Source organism: Choloepus didactylus, chromosome 8 (assembly GCF_015220235.1).
Source record: "Choloepus didactylus isolate mChoDid1 chromosome 8, mChoDid1.pri, whole genome shotgun sequence".
Lineage (NCBI taxonomy): Eukaryota > Metazoa > Chordata > Mammalia > Pilosa > Megalonychidae > Choloepus > Choloepus didactylus.
Genome location: NC_051314.1, coordinates 142,456,710 through 142,476,840, shown reverse-complemented (window position 1 = coordinate 142,476,840; position 20,131 = coordinate 142,456,710). Strand labels below are relative to the sequence as shown.

The 20,131-nt window shown below is 48.5% G+C and overlaps 1 protein-coding gene across 4 annotated transcripts in view; it reads right to left on the bottom strand.

Moving 5' to 3' along the window:
- CAMK1D (calcium/calmodulin dependent protein kinase ID) overlaps positions 1 to 20,131 on the bottom strand; it is a 420,857-nt gene that overhangs the window by 15,365 nt on the left and 385,361 nt on the right. For all 4 annotated transcript variants that reach the window (XM_037845773.1, XM_037845775.1, XM_037845772.1 and 1 more), the window contains exons 7-8: positions 3,696 to 3,808; positions 1,534 to 1,612 (exon numbers count right to left, since the gene is read on the bottom strand). In XM_037845773.1, the coding sequence (XP_037701701.1) occupies positions 1,534 to 1,612; positions 3,696 to 3,808 (192 nt within the window). The remainder of the gene's footprint in view (positions 1 to 1,533; positions 1,613 to 3,695; positions 3,809 to 20,131) is intronic.

Genomic DNA, 20,131 nt, shown 5'->3' with positions numbered 1-20,131 from the left:
TGTCCCTGCCACCTTCTGGACTATCCTCAGAGGCATCGCCTTACGCGCGTTTGCCAACTGCTCTGCCTGTCGGCCTAATAAATTCACCAAGCTCTTCCAGGAGCCGAGTGAGCCTTTCGCCACCTTTGTCTCCAGAGTCGAAGAAACCTGCGCTCGAAAGTACCAGCGACTCGCCACCTCTAACGCTCCCTACTCCGAGATGACAACCAACCCTCCACGACCTCACCGCCACCGGTCAACCCGCCGACCGCGAGGCCCTTCTCGATCGCCTGAACATCGCACCAACCTCGAGCTCCAGCTTCTCTGAACCTCCAACTTTAAACCCCCCACCCTCGTCCATCCCGCAAGCAGCAAGGCCCCTGTCGAGCGCCCGGGCGCCACACCAACGCCGAACTCCAGCCTCGCTGAGCCACCGTCAACCCCTTTTTCCCCTCCCCGGCCTCCCCCTTCCCTCATCCCTTAGCGGGCCTCTCCGGTAAGCTTCTTCCTTTAATTAGAAAAGAAGGGGGAAATGCGGGACACTGATTACGTGCTTCAACTTGGTGGGCCTGGGCTGGGGGACCTGATCAGCCCCTGGGGAGGGTGGTGGGCACGGGCGACAGCGCCCTCCGCAGCCCCCCGGGCCTGGGAAAGTGAGGCCGGAGGCAGGCCCCATTTCCTCACCCAAAATACCACTGTTAGGGGAGGCTTGCCGGAGGGAACCGCCTTTTCCCCACCCCCTTATCTTGCCCGGACACTCCCCGTTGCCAGTGCAACTCCCATTACCACCAGTGCGCATACATTGTTGCCAGACACCGTTACCGGAGCAGCTCCCGCCCCTTTTCAATCAACCTCCGCGCCCTCTCAGAACCAATCCAAGCCTTTAACCTCTACAGCTACCCCGCCCTCTAAACACCCGATATAAGCTTGTACTCTCCCCTAATAAACTCTCTCTCTCTTGGTTTCTTCACCCTAAAAAGAAACGTGTCCCGCCTGTTCCTTTCTCGCCGCCCTCCATACTTTGCACGCCACCCCGCCGGGGACCTGGCCAAGTTCCCCGCCTCGCCCTCGCCTCTGGGAAAGAGCCCCCGCCGCCGGTACCCTCCAAGCAATCCTGAGAGCCTAGGATTTGGCAACCGGCCGCCACCTCCCCCCCCCCAGACGAATCAACTGCGACCGCAATATCTTAAACAGAAAAAATTTAACTTGAATTCACCTAACTACCAAGTAATAAACTCAAGGAATAAAACTGCAGACGTAATAGCTCTTGGGGCAATTACCATCAATAAAAACACCCCTGGAACGCCTTATGTAAAGTGAAAAGGCTGCCGCCAGCTGTTGCATACGTAACTTCTCATTACTGTACTCAGAAGACTGTGCCCTGGGTTCAACTGTGGGCATGGGGAAGGGAGAAAAGCCACTGGAAAGGAGGAGACGGAACAATCGCCTGCGGATCTCACAATGCAGAGCAGGACAATGAAGCACGGCCGGCAGGAAGCGTACCCTGGGACGGCACTGGATGCCGTGGTCTTCAACCCGGGTTGCTTTCCTTACCATGGGTGGCGAGCTGCCTGCTCACAGGTGTATCTTTTATTTGGATCCTTCTCCATCAGATTCCGAATGAAGTCTTTAGCTGTTCAAAAAGAAAGCACAAGTGAAGGAATCAGCTGGTGGCTCGCGACATGATGACGTGCCACCATCAGGTCTTTGAGAGAATCGGGTGTATCGTGAAAAACCCTAGACCCTAGACCAGCCCTCCACCGACAAGCATTTGGGGTAAAGGGAAGCCAGGCTGAGACATCAAGTGACGATGCAGGGAGTGGGGCAGAGCAAGGCCAGCCTAAGGCCTGACTTCCCAACTCTAAGGCTCTTCTCTCTGACAGCCGAGGACACCTTTGGTCCAGAGAAGAGAAAAAGTATCCTTGTAACAATGCGCCTTTCGTTCAGCCTGTCACTGCCTCTGATGCCCCTTCCATCGGACACTACCAATCCACCGAGCACCTACCAAGCCCCCAGGTCCTGGGCTGTGGGTACGAAGCCCTCAAGAAGGGCCATCAGCAGCCCACTTAGATCCCCATGAGTAAATGAACAGGGAACTGCAATGCAACGTGACGTGCCCTGATGGGGGAAGTGGACAGGGCTTGGTGGCGTGGGAGGAGGTCCTGCTCAGGAGGGGGATGCTGAGAACAGGAGACACTGGTCACAGAGCCAAAAGGGACCTGTGTGGGCCAGGACCTAATGGCAGCTTCCTGCCAAGGCTGCCCACTGCCCCCAAAAGGGATTCTGGGTGAGGCACGTCCTTCCCACCACAGAGGTCAACGGTCCCGGGCAGCTCTTCCCTGTAGCCCCGCAGAACTCTGCTCTGGGCATGGGGTTCAGAAGATTGAAGAAACAAGCAGGGGGTTTCCCACTTAGGGGGAAATAGCCCAGATAATACAATGCAGTGCTTGAATCGATCACCTGAGAGTACAAGGCTCTGTCTCAAATAGTATCCCCTTTGGTCCTTACACTCCCTCTGTGGTAGGGAGGAGTATTATTACTTCTTCATCTTACCAGTGGGGAAACTGAGGCTCAGGGAGGGTTCCTCAATGTACTTGGGCCTTGGTTTTTTTTAAACTTGTTTTAAAATAGTTTCAAACATATAGGACAGTTGCAAAAATAATACAAAATCCACAAAGAGAACTCCACCAGATATTGAGATTCACCAATTTAAACATTTTGCCACATTTTCTCTCCCCCCCTCCCTTTCTTCCTTTCCTTCCTTTTTCTCTTTCTTTTTTCTTCTCTCTCTATCCTTTCTCTTTCATCTTTCTTTCATCTTTCTTCTTCCTTTCCTCTCCCTCCCTTCCCCCATCTCTTTCATCCATATTACCTATGTCTACATCCATCTAATCATCTATCATCTATATTTATTTTTCTATTTATCTATTATTTTCTGAACATTTGAGAGTGCATTGTATACATCATTTGAACCCTTAGAAAGTCTATGTAAAAACAAGGATATTCACTTATGTAACAACCTTAAGGACAGTTATCAAGTTCAAGGACTTTAACATTGATAGAGAGCTTATAGTCTATATTCCAAGTTTTAAAAATATGTCCTAATAATATCCTTTTGGGCCTTTTCTCCTCCCTTGTTAGATCCTGTCCAGGATCATGCATTGCACTGAATCACCATTGTCTCTTTAGTCCTCTCTCTCTCTCTTTCTCTTCAATGTGGCCTTGGGCCTTGGTTTTGCTCTTTCGCCAGCAGCTCTCCCTGGGGATGTGCTGGTGCAGTGGTGGTTAGGACGTGTGCTCTGAAGGGAGGCTTGGGTTCAAATCTCAGCTCTGCCAGCTGATTGGTCAAGTTATTAAACCTCCCGGTGCCTCAGTGCCCTCGTCTGTCGAGTGGGGATACGGCATCCTGAGGACCGCGTGGGTTAATATGAGCACAGCGCTCAGTAAACAGCAGGTGCCCAATAATGAGCACTCACAGTGCCCGACTCCCGGAGCTCCCAGGCCAGAGAGGTGGGTGAGTGGGTGCCTGTCCCTCAGCCTTGTTTGGCCCATCCTTGTCCTCCGCTTTGCGGGTCAAGCCCCCTCGGAATGCATGGAGCTTCCTGGCGGCCTTGGAATGGTCCGGAGCCCAGGCCCAGGGGTCCCCTGGGCCCAGCAGTGTCAGGAGGTCCGGTGTGGGGTCCCCGGGGGTGCCCAGGGCAGCCGCTGGCACCTACCTGAGTCGGAGATGTCATCCCAGTAGGGGGAGTCAAACTCATATTCGGCCTTGAGGATCTGTTCAAAGAGTTTGGAGTCGTTCTCGTCATAAAAGGGTGGGTAGCCACAGAGCCTGGAAGGCAAGATGAGTAAGGAGCTTTTGAATCGGCGGTTTTGCACTGTGCCTGGAAGAGAGAGGCATTTTCCAACCGAGTTACGGAAACCTGTCGTGTGTGCTACAAATGTATAACCTTGGCCAAGAGACTGCACGTTTTACAGGCATAGACAGAGAAGTAAAATTTTGATTTAATAAATAGCAAAAAAGGTGAACTCAGGGAATGATCAAAGGTAAATAAAAAGATTTAAGACCACCTTAACTCTTTGCACGTTAACTCTTTAACTCTTTGCCCATACACCCTAAAAAGCTACCAGAGGGCCTTCCGTGCACAAGAGTTATGCATGTTATTTTCTGAGAGTATAACCTAAGTAATGGTGGGTTGGTGGAAAAAACAAGTACAAGTTTACTGAACATTTCAGGACCCCTCCAGGTTCATTTCATTTTAAAAACCATCTTGAGTTGCCAACCTTGGCTGGCCCACGTGGCCCTCACCTACGTTTTCCTGTGCCACCATCCCCAACCGGGTTTTAGAAGAGTTAGAGTCTTGCCTGGGAACACACACCATCAGCCGGCTTGGGCACAAACGACAGCAACGAAATCTCTCAATTCCATGAGCCATTCCATCCTCGGAACCTGACATTGAGTGGACTTGTACAAGATTGTATTCGGATGTTGGCACAAGCAGCTAAAGTACTTGAGGCACCGATATTCATCTGACAGACATAAATATGAGTAGATATTTTGGGTAAATGCCCCAAAGACAACTGGTCCCATAAAATCGTGGATTCTCGCTCCAGTTCTGCCATCACTTCTGATGGGACTGTCACTGCTAGTTAGCTACCGACACGATTTCTGGACCCAATTGTCCCCATTTAAAATGAGAGGCCAGATTAGAACATTCCTAACGTTCTTTCCGGTTTTAAGATGCTGCGGTTCTGTGACTCACCTCTCCCAATTTGTTGGACTGGCTAAATAAATAAAAGATGGAAGCAGAGAACTTGTGGGGTGCAGTGGGCCCTGGCTGGGAGGGACCAGCTGGGAGGGTGGGAGTGAGGTGGGGGCTGTAAGTGGTTCACAGAGCAGGAGGAGGCAGAGGTGGTGTCTGGAAGCCCCAGCACCAAGCTGGATGGAACTGAACTCGGCTCGGGGCCCCACAACCCAGAGGGGGCAGCCACGGTGCAAGATATCCCCTGAAATGGGGCCTGACTCTCCCCATGTAGCCAAACATTGTTCAAAGCACAGCTACAGCCTAGAGACCAATTTAATGAGAACAAGTGAACAGGAATCAAGAGTCCCCAGGCCCACCAGGGACTAGGGCATCAGCAAATAACTGTAATTGCTACTAGAAGTGCACATTTTGGGAGCATTCTTTAGCTTCCTTCTGCTGTAAGATGCAAGGCTGCCGCTGCGTAGGGGACGGCTGATGACATTTTAAGGACTGTGATACATTCTGTGGGCTGGTAAGATTCAAAATCGTCTAATCCCCACAAGGTTGATGGAGAGACTAAGAGCCTGGAAAATTTCGTTTTTGAAGATTCAGCTAACTCAATGGGAGCCAGGGCTTTTGAAACCACCAGGCACATACTTCACTGACCAAGGAAACCCAGGATCTTTCCCACGAGGAGGACTCAGGCTGAATGAAATGTGTAAGTCAGGGAAGGCAGATGGAGAAAAATCTTACTTCGTCTTGGGAAAAAAAACTAGACTTTAGATATATGAAGATTTTGTTTATGAACAACTGAGTTTGTTTTCCTTTACAATGTGGCTTTCTTTTCAAAGAAAATATCTTTTAAAAAAATTCTAAGAAAACTTTATTCTTCTGGTGCCGATTTTCTTAATGTATACTCCAATTTCTTCTGGTCTCAGCTTTTTTATTTTTTGCATAGAATACTGTGTTTATGCAGCTGTACTGAGGACAGAAGGAAAGGAAATGGGCCTAGCTTGGTGCATTTTAAGTTAGGTTAAAATTAAAGAAGAGGATTTAAAACTCAGATTGTAAAAGAATGGAAGGGCACACAGAAGTTGTAACATCTTCTTTGTACCTAGAAATTTCTGAGCACTCCCTGGCTAGGCTATTGCCTTACTGGGTTTGTGTGGAGGCAGCTAAACAGGATGGATGCTGATTTCGGTCTGTCTGCCTGCACATACTACGTGTTCTACATGAGCTTCTGTGGTCACGGACCTGCCTGTCCTCCCTTGTAACCACTGGGCTCTTGCTTGATGTTCCTGAAGGACCATATTTTACACATCGAACCACTTACTCTACTCTACAAATGACACTGCCATGGGTAATCAAAGACAAAAGCCAGTCCCGATTTTTCTAGGCCCAAAAGTTATGCTTCATGACATCTACATTTCTCAATCCAAGACCACTGATCATGCCCAATATGGACAAGAGGTTCCCGTCCCTGCCCCCTATACCCCCTGCCTCAGGACTGCCTTCTGGAAAACTGGGGTGCCCTCCCAGTCATTCCTGCTACTATTTATTTTGCCTCGTATCTACCTAGGGCACACTTAACTCAAGAATGTCGCTGGATTCTGGTTTTCTTTTCTTGGCTGGCCTTGACTGAGCACTTGCACTGGGTCGAGGACTCGGCTGCACTCTGCTGTGTCCCTTCCTGGAAACCTTGGCTGCATGAGGTGGTGGCCTTGGCATCTTCCATTGGTCCAGCAGAGCCACCCGCCCGGTGTCTCAGGAGGCTGACCCTTATGGACAGATCGATGCAGTACTGGATGCTCTCTGGCTTCTGGCCAGACTCAGCCAATGGGGACCCCAGTGGAGATGGAGAAGGACGAAGGACATCAGGGCAGGGAGTGGACTCCCCCGGGTCCCTCTCACTAAGATCTCTCCAGGCTGGTTATATCCATGACTGAAGGCTCCTCCTGAGGCAGCCAACCCTACCAGACTCTCTCATCCCCACCCCTTCTCCCACCCCCCTCCAAACATTACCCATTCTTCCAAATGCAGCTCAGGTCCATCTCTTTTTTGGTCCTCTCAAGAAATTTAAAATGTGTTATTTCATGGTTATAACGTTTACCTTCCCACCTCAATTATGAGTTCCTGGAGGACAGAGACTGTGTCAAATAACATGTAGCATCTTTCGTTGGCAAGCAACACAGTTCAACAGTTGATTGTTCTTTTGATGAACAGGAAATACTTTTCATAAAACACTTATGCTTGTGTGTGTTTGTGTGTTGTGTGGCTGAAATGGCACACACTAGACTTGACTTAAGAAGGATGTCCTTCCAGCCTGCACTCAGAAATGAGCCCAGAAAACCTTCCACAAATGTTCTCTGAGCTCACATTTTTCCAACGCCTCGATAGTTTCCCACAAGCATCAATCACCCTATTCTGGATTCACTCAAACCAGCAACTGCCCACCGATGCCACAACTCCCGGATGGCCATCCCGCTTCCAGCCTGCATCCTCAAGCCAGAGCTGACGAGTCCATTTGGGGGGGTACTTTGAGTCATGGTTTTCATACAGTATCACAGGATCTTATTCTGGGGCCAGAAGCCATTGCCTGCCCTTGCTTGTGGGACTGGAAAAGTGAGTCCCAGAGAGACGAAGAGGTGAGCATGGTAGGGTCTGACATCAGGCTTTGTTCTGGAAGACAAAAGCCACTGCTATGCTAAGTAAGGGTTGTTTATCCAGCACCACCTTTGTGCCAAAGCCCATGAGGTCACAGACAAAGGAGACAGATGAACGTGTTTCCGTCCTCGGAGTCCACAGTCCAGCCACACTTCAGTGGGACATGGGGAACATTCACTTTTCTAGAGGAGAGAAATGGATTGTGTCGAGCATGTGCCTGAAAATTAACAAGAATGGTAACTGAGCATTTCCTGTGTGTGGGCATTGACTGTTGACTACTAAGTGCACACTTACCAGGGGAGTACGTTAATCTATAATTTCCAGATGAGAAAATGCACAGTCAGGCAGCTTGCTCACACCTCTGCGGTAGTGCAAAATTTTAACCTTATTTCTCAAACTCCAAGCCGCGGTGACCTTAAAGCTATGCAGTCAGCTAGGGCACTGCCAAGACGCAGACAAGCTGCACCTGCTCTCTGTCTGAACCTGCTGCTGAACACAGGGGGCATGGTTTTTGTTTATTATATATTTGGAAACAGAGCTAGAGACGAGGCCAGATCATCTGCCAAAGAAATAAGGAACAGCGCGGAGTCCTTCCAGGTGTAAAATCCATGCCTCATGCTCTACCCAGTTTGCCATCTTGGAAGATGGATCCATGGAGAGTGGTTGGGATTATCAGGGCCTGCCTGTGGGAGAGGGGTTAGGGAGGAAGGAGCCAGTGTCTGCATGGGACAAAGTTCCACCATGGTCATGTAAGACCGCCTTCCTTCAGCACTGTGCTCCCAGGCAGAGCTGGGAGGGATGCAAAGGGCCTGAGATAGCCTTCAAGACCTGGTAGAACAATGCAGGGCTGGCAGAATGCAGGCCAGCTGCACTGGCTGGGAGTGACGGGGAAATAAAGGAGGTTGTGCATGTCGCTTTTCTACATACCAAACGTGCACCTTAGGAGGACTGAGATTTATTTGAAATATTTCATGTACAAAGTCTTTGAAGGCAATAGCCTGTACAGACAATGGGCTCATCCTAGGTGAATGGCAACCCAGAGCTCCCCACTGTAGTCAAATTGGGTGGAAAGACTGGAGGGAGAATGGAGAGGTGAATTTTCAAGGAAAGGTTTGCTGCTACCCTCTGAAGGCCGACTCGGACTTGGCTTTCCAAGAGGCTGTGTGGTTCTGTCTTCCCAGTCTGGCATGTGGGTAATGGGGACACAGATTCAAATCCTGGCTCGAACAGGTACTGGGGAAATTAGTTATCTTCTCTGAGTCTCAGGTTCCTTTAGAGAAGTGGGGAAAACAGGTGTTTTATGGAGATATTGCAATATATGGTGTGTGTATACAACTATATATGCAAACATACATACATACGTATATATATAACATACCCATAGATACAAATAGATCTATAATATAGCTATGTCGTATGGAAGTGCCTGCCACCCAGCAACCGATAAATGCCAGCTCCCACGCCCCTAACCTCTCTTCTCTTTTCCATCTCACCAACTCTGTCTTACTTTTGGATTCCTTCAGCTGAAACACTGTGAAGTGGGAAGACGGCTGCTCGGCCTCGGGAAAGATAAAAGTGAGGGGATGGGAGGAGGAAGACATGAGGACCAAGAGGCTTGGTCCAAGGACCCACAAACCTGAGTGTGAAAGTGAAGCGGTATGTTTTAAAATTCTGGCCAAGCCTCAGAACCATGCACTGCAGACCATATATCCTGACCTAAACTTCTGAACTGCTGCCGAAGGGAGTGGGAGGGGACGCTGCCCACAGTCATTGCTTTGTGCACTTCATCAATGTGTGACAAGACCTGGTAGAGGCCCAGAGCCTTCAAGGTCGAGGAGGAGCTCGCGCCTTCCGGAGAACACCTGCTGCACGGCGTATTTTTTCAGGAAAGCCGTTTTAATACAGTCGGACCAGGCTGCACCACAGTAACCAAACCCACAAACCTCTGCACGTATTGCAAGGTAAATAAGCTATGTAAGCCAACCCAGGCCCGAGGGATCTTTGAAAAGCACTAGCAAAGTCAGTCAGATCTGGGCCTCCCTTCTTTGGTAACTCTAGTCTGTGCAACATGCAGTGTCCAGTTGGGTCTCGGTGCTTGGTAGGGATTCAACAAGGGTTTAGTGAATGAATATGTGAGGCTGTTATGAAGGGATCTGAGTTTTGTTCATCTTACTCTGCATCAAATAACAGATTTTTAAAAGTAATAAAACACAGCAAAGCTTTTTAAGCAGATGAATCTTTTGAACTTATTATGAAGCCAACTTAGTGAGCAAAACTCAGGTTTCAGCACAGTACTTGGGTTTACAGGATAAAATGACCAAAGAAATCTGAATCGTTAAAAAAAATGTAATCCAATCATTTCGGTAACTGTAGATTTGATAATGTGCGTTCCAGAGCTTTCTCTTTGCAAACGTGGGGGAAACCAGGAATGGTTTGCACATCAAATCCTGTGCTGCCTGATTCTGGCACTGCCCTGTTTTATGAATGTGCTATGGATAAATGTCCCACCTCACTTCCTGGGATATGGATAAGGCCCTGAAAGCTGGGAATGAGTAAGCAGATTTGGGAAAGATTTATGGGAGAAAGGACGGTAAAAGGGAAAAGAAAACACACTCCTTAGAAAGTTTATTTACCAGGGAGCAGAAGTCTAGGGCCTGGGAGGTGAGGAAGAGGAGCCAAGCACTCCCTGGGGCATGAGAAGTTAGCAGCACCGTCCGCTGTGAGTAGAAGAGTTTAGAAAGTTCTGCACACAGTTCAAAACCTGTAATTCATGCTGCTAACCCCCGGGTCTACCTCCAAGGGATCCTTGCTTTAGCCACAAGGACCCCACATCCAGGAAGTCCGAGGGATGGGTGCAGGGGCCCTGAGACCCCTCCTGTAGGGGGACACACAACTGAAAGGCTTGGACCAAACCACGTAAGACTCAGCTCCTGCTAATGGTGGCATTGAGGGCTTCTAGAAGGAAAAAGAACACGAGCAGGGGAGCTCCAACAGCTGGGAGTGCTGCATTAGGAGAAAGAGCAGCTAAAATTAGTTATCCCGAGGAATGAACATCACACGACAGCCCAGAGGGGCACAGACACCCCAATCTGGAGGCCGTTAGCTCCAGGCATTGAGCAATGGCGCTGAGACCATGGAGGGTTTCCATTGAGACTTTCCTGCCTTAGGCTCTTCGTCCTTGGCTCCCTCACTTCCTCCCAAGTTCTGACCCGCAAGCACCAGTGAATCTGCACCAGGATAATGAGCACACCTTGGGATGTCTGGGGGCTTCCATCCTGCTGGCGTTGGTCTCCCACTGCACAGCTCACTGCCCTTTGGCCTCTGTTTCCTCTCTCATTTTGCATTTCTGAGCCTTGGTGGGAATGGGTCTTAGAAGGAGCCAGGAGACCAGAGATCAGGCATGGGCTTTTGTGCTTCTGGTCCCAGCACTGTCTGTGCTACCTGGGTTGAGGCATGGGCTTCTGAGCTGCCTCTGGGTTCTCCCACCGTCCCCAGGAGGTTTTCCTGACATGCCGGGTGTGAGGGGCTCTGTTCCCCTCCCTGCCTCCATCCTCCCACCTTTGAGGCACAGCCCTACTGGGGATGCTGCCCCAGCATCCTCCTCTGAACCGGCTGGCCGGTCTTTGTGGACTGTGTCCTTCTTTTGGCCATTGTCGGTGGGCCTTCCTCTTGCCTCGTTCTGCTGCTGCCCATTCCAGAGGGTGGATGCTTGAACCCACAATAAGGGCCTCTGTTGATTCTTCAGTTTGCTCAGTTTGGTGCTGGGTGAATTAAAAATCCTGATAATTCAGGAATTATACTTTCTCCATTCCAAATATTAGGGAGAAAAAGTGCAAAGCTGGATTGAAACTTTCGAGCTATGCCTTCAACATTATGTTTTAAGTTGAGTGGCACATCCTCTCATGTGCAGCCAGCACGTCATAAGCTAAGATAAGTGGGTCTCCCTTTGGAATATCTCTTGGGTAAGAGCTGAGTGGTGGCCCTTCCTCAGGCCGGGGTCACCCCAGTTGTTCTTGATTCCTGAAACCTCAGGGGGGCTGGGAGGCTGTTGGAGGAGGTGCTGACAGGTGCGGGAACTCTTCCTTCCTCATTGCTCTAGCCCAGGGAAATACAGGTCCCTTGGTCCTTTAAAGTTGATATGAAATGGGTGGAAGGATCTAGAAATTTCTAGTCTTTCCTCCAACATCCCTGACAGTGGCAGGGCACTCATGTCTCACAAAGCAGCCTGCTACATGTACAACAGACCCATTGGGGAACTCTACCTGCTGGGGGCCATGATCTGTCCTGGGACATCCCGAACCGGAGATGTCCTCAGAGCCACACACAGCTGGTTCCCCTCCCACGGCCACCTGGCAGGTATTGCAAGACAAGCAGTCCCTTGGCCTGAACGGGTGTTCTCCTGTCTGATTCCCCGGCCCTTCTAAACCCAGAGGCGTTCCTCCAGGCCCCTGCAGGGCTCAGGGCTCACAGCTCTGCGACAGCCGTGAGATGGGATCAGATCGTCCCTCATCTGCCATGTGTCAGTCTCCTCCAGCAGACAGTGAGCAAATTTGTCTCTGCAGCCCCATCCTGCTGCCTGATACCCACGGGGCTCAATAAATGTTAGGTGACCAGACACATGTCAGTCCCATGTCTTCCATCCTCCAGGCTAAATCTCTCATGGCAGCTACTTAAATGACAGTTTCCCAGAGAGGATGCTGGGAAGCAAATCAGAGAGCAAAGAGTCTTCCACCTGGCCTGAAGCTGCAGAAGTGATGCATGTGGGACATTCTTCCCAGCTTCTCCCTCCACGCTCTACCCTCCACCCTGTGGCCTTTGCAAATACGATGGCACAGACATGGTGGGCCCCACCTTGCCCAATCCAGGAAGTGGCTCCCACCATGATCTAAAATGCAGTATTCCTGTACCCCAATTGTGCTACTTGTAACACCTCCCCATCACTGCTGTGCACGCCTCTGCACCCACTCTTTTAAACCAGAAAGTATTTAATGTTCACATCTTTCCTAAGGGATTAGAGGTGAACCAACTGTCCCAGACAACCGATAGAGTCCCTTCCTGAGTGGTGAGGGAGGGCCACGGGGCCCGTGAACACAGCTGAGATTTGCCAGGCTGTCCTGAGGTCTGAGTCTAACAGCTACAGAGACAGCGCACTGGTAGCACTTAGCCAGTCACGGGCTCCGCACACCTCACACTAGGGAAGAGAGAGGATGATGTTTCGCCGAAAGTCCTTGGAAAGCAGCCAACCTGAAATGCAGTCATTGAAATCCCAGAGGTAAGCTTGGGAATTCTTACAAATCAGTGTCTGCTGAAACAAACACGATGGTGTTAGACTGATGAAGGAAAAGAACAGGATGGTGGCTGGTCTCTGAAGCATGAGGGAGGAGAAGGGGGTGAGAACTGGCCAACACGTGGCCATTCCAACTGGCTGACAGGAACAGTTATGCTGCTTGACCACACTGAGAGCCTGCTCTATAGGCTTTATGAAAATATCTGAGCCCATCCAACTCCAAGTTCAACTCCTTGTTCGTAAGGACACCTTCTGGTTTCAATTTGGTTTCCTATAGAGTGTTTCTTCTAGGGGATAATACGCTAGTTTGCTGACATGCAGATCTGATTACCTCGTGGGGCACAGATCTCATTAGGATTTACTAAATTGACATTCCACTTTTTTGGGAGAAAAACCCTGTCTCTCGAGTCTGGTTAGTGTGAAGCAACTCACCAGGATTGCCTGAGCACTATAAAGAAACAGATCTAATTTAGTTTCTAAACTTCTGAAGTCAAGGGTCAGAAGCTGGGCCTGTGGTGACCTGACCAAGGCGGTATGTCCCACTTCACAAAGCTTTCGGATGGAGAAAGACCACTGCTGCGTGCTGGCAATGCCAGTTAACCATCCTTGTTAGTGCCAACCCTCCCCACACAGAGAGAAGACTCAGCCATTGCAACACTCCAGGCCAAGTTATTTTACCGGAGCTTAGCAATTACGCTTCATTCTCTTCTTCTGGAACTTAAATTTCATGCTTTCTCCCTGGAACACAGTTTTCCATAAAGAACCAGCTGCCAACTGTTCATGGTGATGGGGACTGCATTGGCAAAGACTGCCCTTTGTCTTAAAAAAATGGATGAAACATGCAGATTAGGGACGCATAGCTCCACTCTTACAAAGCTAACTGAAGCCATATTCATTGGCAAAATCAACATGGATGTGACCTAATTTTAAAAACTGGGCAAGTAGGAGACCAGTAACACAGTAAGGGGATCACCATCGTCTTCCGCCTAGAGTTTCTTCCAGGCAGGGGGGTCAGAGGTCAGAGGTCGCAGCCTGGCAGATGGCTCCTCCACCCACGACCAAGCCCACCTGAGCTCTGGTGTCTTTGACCTGCCTGCATCATTCGGGACTGGGAATCTCTTTATAATCTTTCTTGGTTTTCACCAGCAAGAATTCGCTGAGTTTCTTCCCAGCACTGTGTATCCCGGAACACAATTCAGGCAAATGATCATTAAATAATCTTCTTGAAGCAGTGCAAAAAAAGGCAGACTCCAAATTATTGTAAAATCGAGTTTGATGAATGAGATGCTGATTCTTATCTTGTGTGGGGAAATTTATTTCCTCAGAACTTGTGCCATCTTGGCTGAGCCAGTCCCCCAAGACTGGACACCAACCTGCTTGTCAGGTGTCTTAACGTGCCTCCCCCATCTTCAATGCTTCCCAGAAGCTTAAGCTACACAGGCAAAGCTGTTTCTTTTTGTTTTTTGTTTTTTGCAAGTGCTAAACCCCAAAGGAAGACTGTTGGCAGGATAAAGACCCATCGAATGTGTTTTTAAAATGAGCATCTTTGATGGGGGTGGGGGGATACATCTCTCCTTCCAAATGATGGAGTATACAGAGATGCGTGTGAAGATCAAAAGAGAGCTAAGTCATCCATATCTGCACCAAAAAAATGAGAGATGCTTATGGGACACGAAGAAAGGAGAAAATTTGGAGCTGTGGCCTTTCAGTCACTGAGACTGCAGTCTGACATCTCAGCAAGATGGGTTTATCCCATGGAAATGATAATGCTGCCCTCCAGCAGATGTCCGAGGCTGATCTCTTTTCCATTACAGGTGACACAAATAACGAGGGGCTCTGTGTGAATCCCCGTGGGGTAGCTGGCTTCCCTGGTGGGCTGCCTGTTGGTCGTGACTTCAAACAGTGGGTGGGACTTGAGAGACCAGACCCGGTGGGTCAGAGAGAACCAGTGGGTCTGTGACTGAGACCCACGGGTTCTACCTCCAAACACTAGCTCAAGCTGGTGCCACCAACAATACAAGCCACGGAAGGTTAAAGAAAATCTTCACCAGCTTCCAGCATGACACAGGCAGCCCTGCCCAGGTTTGAGACATTCTCCTCTCTCCTCTCTGCTTTTGTTATAGTCTTATTGACCTGTCTGGTAAACAACTTGACCTTACCCAAAGAGAAGGGCTGGTCTCTGACCTTGGCTTCTGGGTGGTCTCACCTTTGGGCCCTTGGAAAGCTGTGCCTGATTTGAGTGTCTTTGTTGGTTTGGGGACCTTGGGTCATACTGGATATTCCAATGATGTGATTTAGGATGGGGGCTGGGCACTCCTAGTCTTGGGATGGGGACTGAACTCTACAGTAAGATCTGCAATGTGACTTAGGGTGGGAATTTTGGGTCACATGGTATCAGCTGACCTGGAGACTGATATTAACAATGCGAGCAAATTGATCAACCAATCAATCATGCCGATACGGTGAAGTCTCAATAAAAACTCTGGATGCCAAAGCTCAGATGAGCTTCTCTGGTTGGCAGCACTCCAAGTGTATTGTCACACATAGATGCTGGGAGCAGAGTGTGTTCTGATTCCTCAGGGAGAGGATTATGGAAGCCCCATGTTCGAGACATCTGCAGACCATACCCAATGCGCTCCTTCCCTTGGCTGATTTTACTCTGACTCCTTTCCCTAGAAAACAGCTATAACTGTGATTGTAACAGCTTTCATTGAGTTCGGTGAGTCCTTTTAGTAAATGATGCAACCTGAGAGAGGCTCTTGGACGCCCCTGAACTTGCAGTTGGTGTCAGAAGTGAGGGCAGCCTTATCTAGAGACTATGTTCTCTACACGTTAGTTGGCCCCGAAACTCTTGTCCAAGCACCTCCTTCCTCAAGACCCCCACCCTCGGTGACTCCTGTGGCTGGACACAGCCTCCTGGCAGGTGATTTGTTCTACTTATGGAAACATCTGGTTTTTGCCATATATGTTGTTAGTACTGCGATGAGAGGCTTCATGCTTTGTTCATCTTTGTATCTCTAGCCCAGTGCCTGGAATACAGAGGGCACTCAATGAGTGCTGGCTGATGACATGAGTCATGGTAAATTCCAAGCTGTGGCTCACCAAGCATAGCCATACTATGTAGCAAATGACATCCAGCCTTTGACCTATCCCTTGCAGGGGTCTGAATATCTTGGGGGTGGGTACAACTGAGATGCCCCAAAGTCCATTCATTCTCTGCTGGAGACTCTCAGAGCTCTGAAGGCACCAAGGGAGAGAGAAGCCCAGGCTGGAAACCATCCTTCACTAATGCTATTCAGTTTGCCTGGAATTTCTCCTCCTCACTCTTCACCTGGCTAACTCCTATTCATCCTTTACATTTTAGTTTAAAGGCCACATCCTCAAAGAGGCCTTCTCTGACCACCTGATGTAAATTAGGTCTTCCCCTTATACTTTACCAGAGCACCCTAAGCCTGTGTTCATTTATGAGAACCTGTTGAATGCCTGTCTCTTCTGTAAGACTGAGAACCAGCTTCATGGACACGGGGGCAACCCACATTTTCTTTAGGGCTTTATCCTCAGTCCTCCTGGTGCTTGCCATGGTGACAGGTGTACGATATACACTTGGTAAATACTTGCTGAGTGAAATAAACATAAAGGTGGATATCACTTGGGAAGAAGGGCCCTCTCATCTTCCTGGCCAGGGCCATGTCTCAGACACAAGTATGAGGTACAACAAGAAGAGACCTGGACTGGAAGTCATAACAGGATCCAGGTTCAAGTTCTGATCTGATCTCTGTGAACCCAAGTTTTCTCTTCTACAAAGTGGGTGGAACACCAACCAGACCTTGTTGGAGTATAGTGAGGGCAAAGGGAGAGAAAAGTGGAGAGAACATGTGTATGCTGTGCTGTTCTACAGATGTTTGATGTCATTGTTATTATAAAGCAGGTATTTATGCCTGAACAAGTTTTAAGGGGAGCCCACTGTACTAAATTTATCATGCTCAGCTCAACCAACCCATTGCTTAATCTGCTTATCCCAGTGATTCTAAGGAAGACCTGTTGATATGCAGGTGTACTGCCACCTACCCCAATGCCAAGACCTCAGGGAAATAATCACATATTCAAACTCAAAGACAGTCCATAGCCATTGGTGCAGATCAGAGCAGTGGTTCACAGTTCAGAGCAGATGGAAAGGAATAAAGATCCAGAAGGCCAGATAAAGGGCCATTTTTTTTTTGCCCAGCCCCGGAGAAGATTTTTCTAGCCTCCATCAACTTCACTTCAGTCCTTTGCAGGAAGGGAACACCTAGTATTCATTTCTTTAACACTTTTCACGATGCAGTTGGGTGAGGCAGGACCTCCAATAAGAATTTTAGTTGAGGATGGGGGAACCAGGGTAAATAATGTCATCATGTCTAGTGTCTGCTTGCCCAGGAATCCCCCTAAAATGGCATGCAAAATTGTGTGTGTGTGTGTGTGTGTGTGTGTGTGTGTGTGTGAATTTATGAATTTATCGGAGATAGTCTACAGCTTTCATTAGATTCTCAAAAGGGCCTGGGACCACCTCCCTTGTCCAAAGAATGAAACCACTGTAGAGATAAGGAACTGCCACCCACTAACCCACTTTTTCGTTAAAGCAAGTCTCCCACCCCCCACCCCTTACTGGCTTGCAGAAGTATCCATTTAGTAAAAATCACACCCACTGATCATGCTAAGCCACCATGTTCTAACATGCGATGTATGAAGTAGCATGATTTGGGACCACGCATGCTCCACCTAAGTCTGTCACTTAACTCATGTCACCTCACCTGACCCTAAACCATACCCTTAGACCCACTTACCCCAAACTGCATTAAAGGTCCCAAACCTTTTCAGCTCAGGGAGACAGATCTGAGGCTTGCCTCCTATCTCCTTGCTGGTCAATCTTGCAATAAACTCTTTCATTGAAATCCTGGTTTCAAAGTATTGATTCCGTGTGCATCGGACAATGAGTCCACATGGAGCGGTGTTAACTTGGCAACCCAGACGGACCCTGGTCTTAGAGACCCCTGCTCAAGCCTTCATGGTCCCTGTGGGACAGAGGCTTCCAGCTGCTGATCCTGCATGGAGACCAAATCGGTAAGTCTAGAAGCCTGTTGACAGGGACTCTCTCCTGTGCCACTGGCACTGCTGCCCCATGGTGCAGTTTCATTTTCAGAGGAGAAACAGTTCTGAGTATAGACATCTTCTGGGTGAGTAACTGCTAAACTGCCTACTGTTTTACAAAACCTGTCTGTTGTTCTGGTTTTCTGTTTACTTGCTGTTAATTAAGATTATGATTTTTGAGTCCCACCTTGGTCCAGCCTGATTACTGGGTGCAGGTCTCAGGCTTATGAGAGTTGGCTGCTAAAGTACTCACATTCTGGTTGTGGGTTCAAGTCTCACTTGGTTTCTGGACGTGAGTGGACTGTGCTCCCTCAGGGATTTACAAATACCCCAACATTACTTGGGGAAAACTTTGGCTAGGGACTTAAGAGAGTTGCAGCTCCAAGATGGAGTACTTCTGCAATATGTTGATGACATCCTGACTGCTAGCAAACCAAAGGAAGCATCAGACCACAACACCATCTTAATTTTAAACTTCCTAGCAGACCGGGGAGTGGGTACAAGGTATCTAAGAAAAAGGTTCAGGTCTCACAGCCAACTGTGAAATAGTTAGGGACTGAACTGTCAAAAGAGCACAGAAACTCACTGCCAGACACAAGAGAAGCCTTAGCCAGAATCGCTGAGCCAACCACCAGAAGACAGCTGCGAGGATTCCTGGGAATGGCAGGATTCTGTCGCATGTGGATACCAGGTTTTGGGCTTCTAGCTAAACCCTTATATGAAGCTTTAAATGGTGGAGATCAAGAACTGCTGAATTGTACAAGAGAATGCAAACAAAAATTATATAAAATAAAAGAGAAACTCTTAGTTGCCCCAGTCCTAGGTCTCCCAGACATTAAAAAGCCTTTTGACTTGTTTATCTATGAATGACAAGGGGTCAGCATAGGGGTATTAAGCCAGAACCTTGGTGACATCCAGAGACCAGATGCCTGTTTCTCAAAAAAGCCAGAAGCCGTAACACTAGGCGGGGTCAGTCTATCCTAGGCAGTTGCAGCCACTTGTGACTTACTGTAAGAAGCAGAGAATTTACCTTAGGATAACCTAAAACTGTGCACATGCCACACGGTGTGTTGCCCCTCCTAGAGCAAAAAGGGGGATACTGGCTTACATTTGGGAGGCTAGGCAAACACCAAGCCAAATTACTAGACAATCCCAATGTGAAATTAAAAGTGGTCTCCTCTCTAAATTCCACTACATTGTCTCGCAACCATCAAGGAGAACCAGAGCATAACTGTACACAAATAACTATTCTAGCTGTCCTGATCTTACAGATCAACCTCAAGAGAACTCAGACCTGGAGATGTTCACTGATGGGAGCAGCTTCTTGGACCAAGGACATAGAAGAGCTGGGTATGCTAAAATAACCCTACAAGAAATACTTGAAGCTAAGGCCCATTCCCCAGGTATGTCCACTCAATGAGGGACCAGCACTTGGGAAAAGATAAAAACGTGAACATATATTCAGACTCCAGAAATGCATTTTTGGTGATCCGTGCTCATGGGGCTAGTTGGAAGGAAAGAAGCCTGTTAACATCAGGGAAAAAGGAGATTAAACAGGCTGACCTAATTCCAGCCCTGTTAGATGCTGTCAGGCTGCCACAAGAAATTGCTGTCCTCCGTTGCCCTGGACATCCAAAGAATAATAGCTTAATAGCAACAGGGAACAATTTAGCAGCTCATGCAGCAAAAAGGGCAGCCAAGTTCCAGACACCCTAAGTCACTGGGACCCAAATACTAAGTATTGACCTAACACCATTTATACTAAAATATTCCTCAAATGACATAAAAAGAGCTGAGGAATGAGGATTTCCTCCCAAACTATTATATCCTCTCAATCTGTGGTATAATCCAGAGACACCAGGGGAACCCAATTGAAACTGTTCCAGAAGGCTGGGTTTATAACAAAGAAGGAGAAGTACAGATCCCAGAGAATTTAATGAAAAGAATTATCACCTACCTACAATAAAGCACTTGCTATGGGAGAGACACCAGGTACCAATGGCTATGAAAATGTCGTAGGCCCTAGTAAGAGAAAAACCATACACAAGTGACCTGAGAATGTCTTGTTTGTGCCAAGAACCACTCCAAGACAGGCCTTCCGCCACCCAGAAAGGGGGCCCAGGCACACAGGATAGGATCAGGGGAAGACAGGCAAACAGACTTACTGTCATGCCAGTAGCCCAAGGAAATTACAAATCAGTACTTGTGTTTGTGGACACTTCCCCAGGATGGGTTGAAGCTTTCCCTTGCAGAACAGAGAGCATCTGAAGTAACTAAAGCTTTGCTAAGGGAAAGTATTTCCTGGTTTGTAGTACCGCTTTCCATTAAAAGT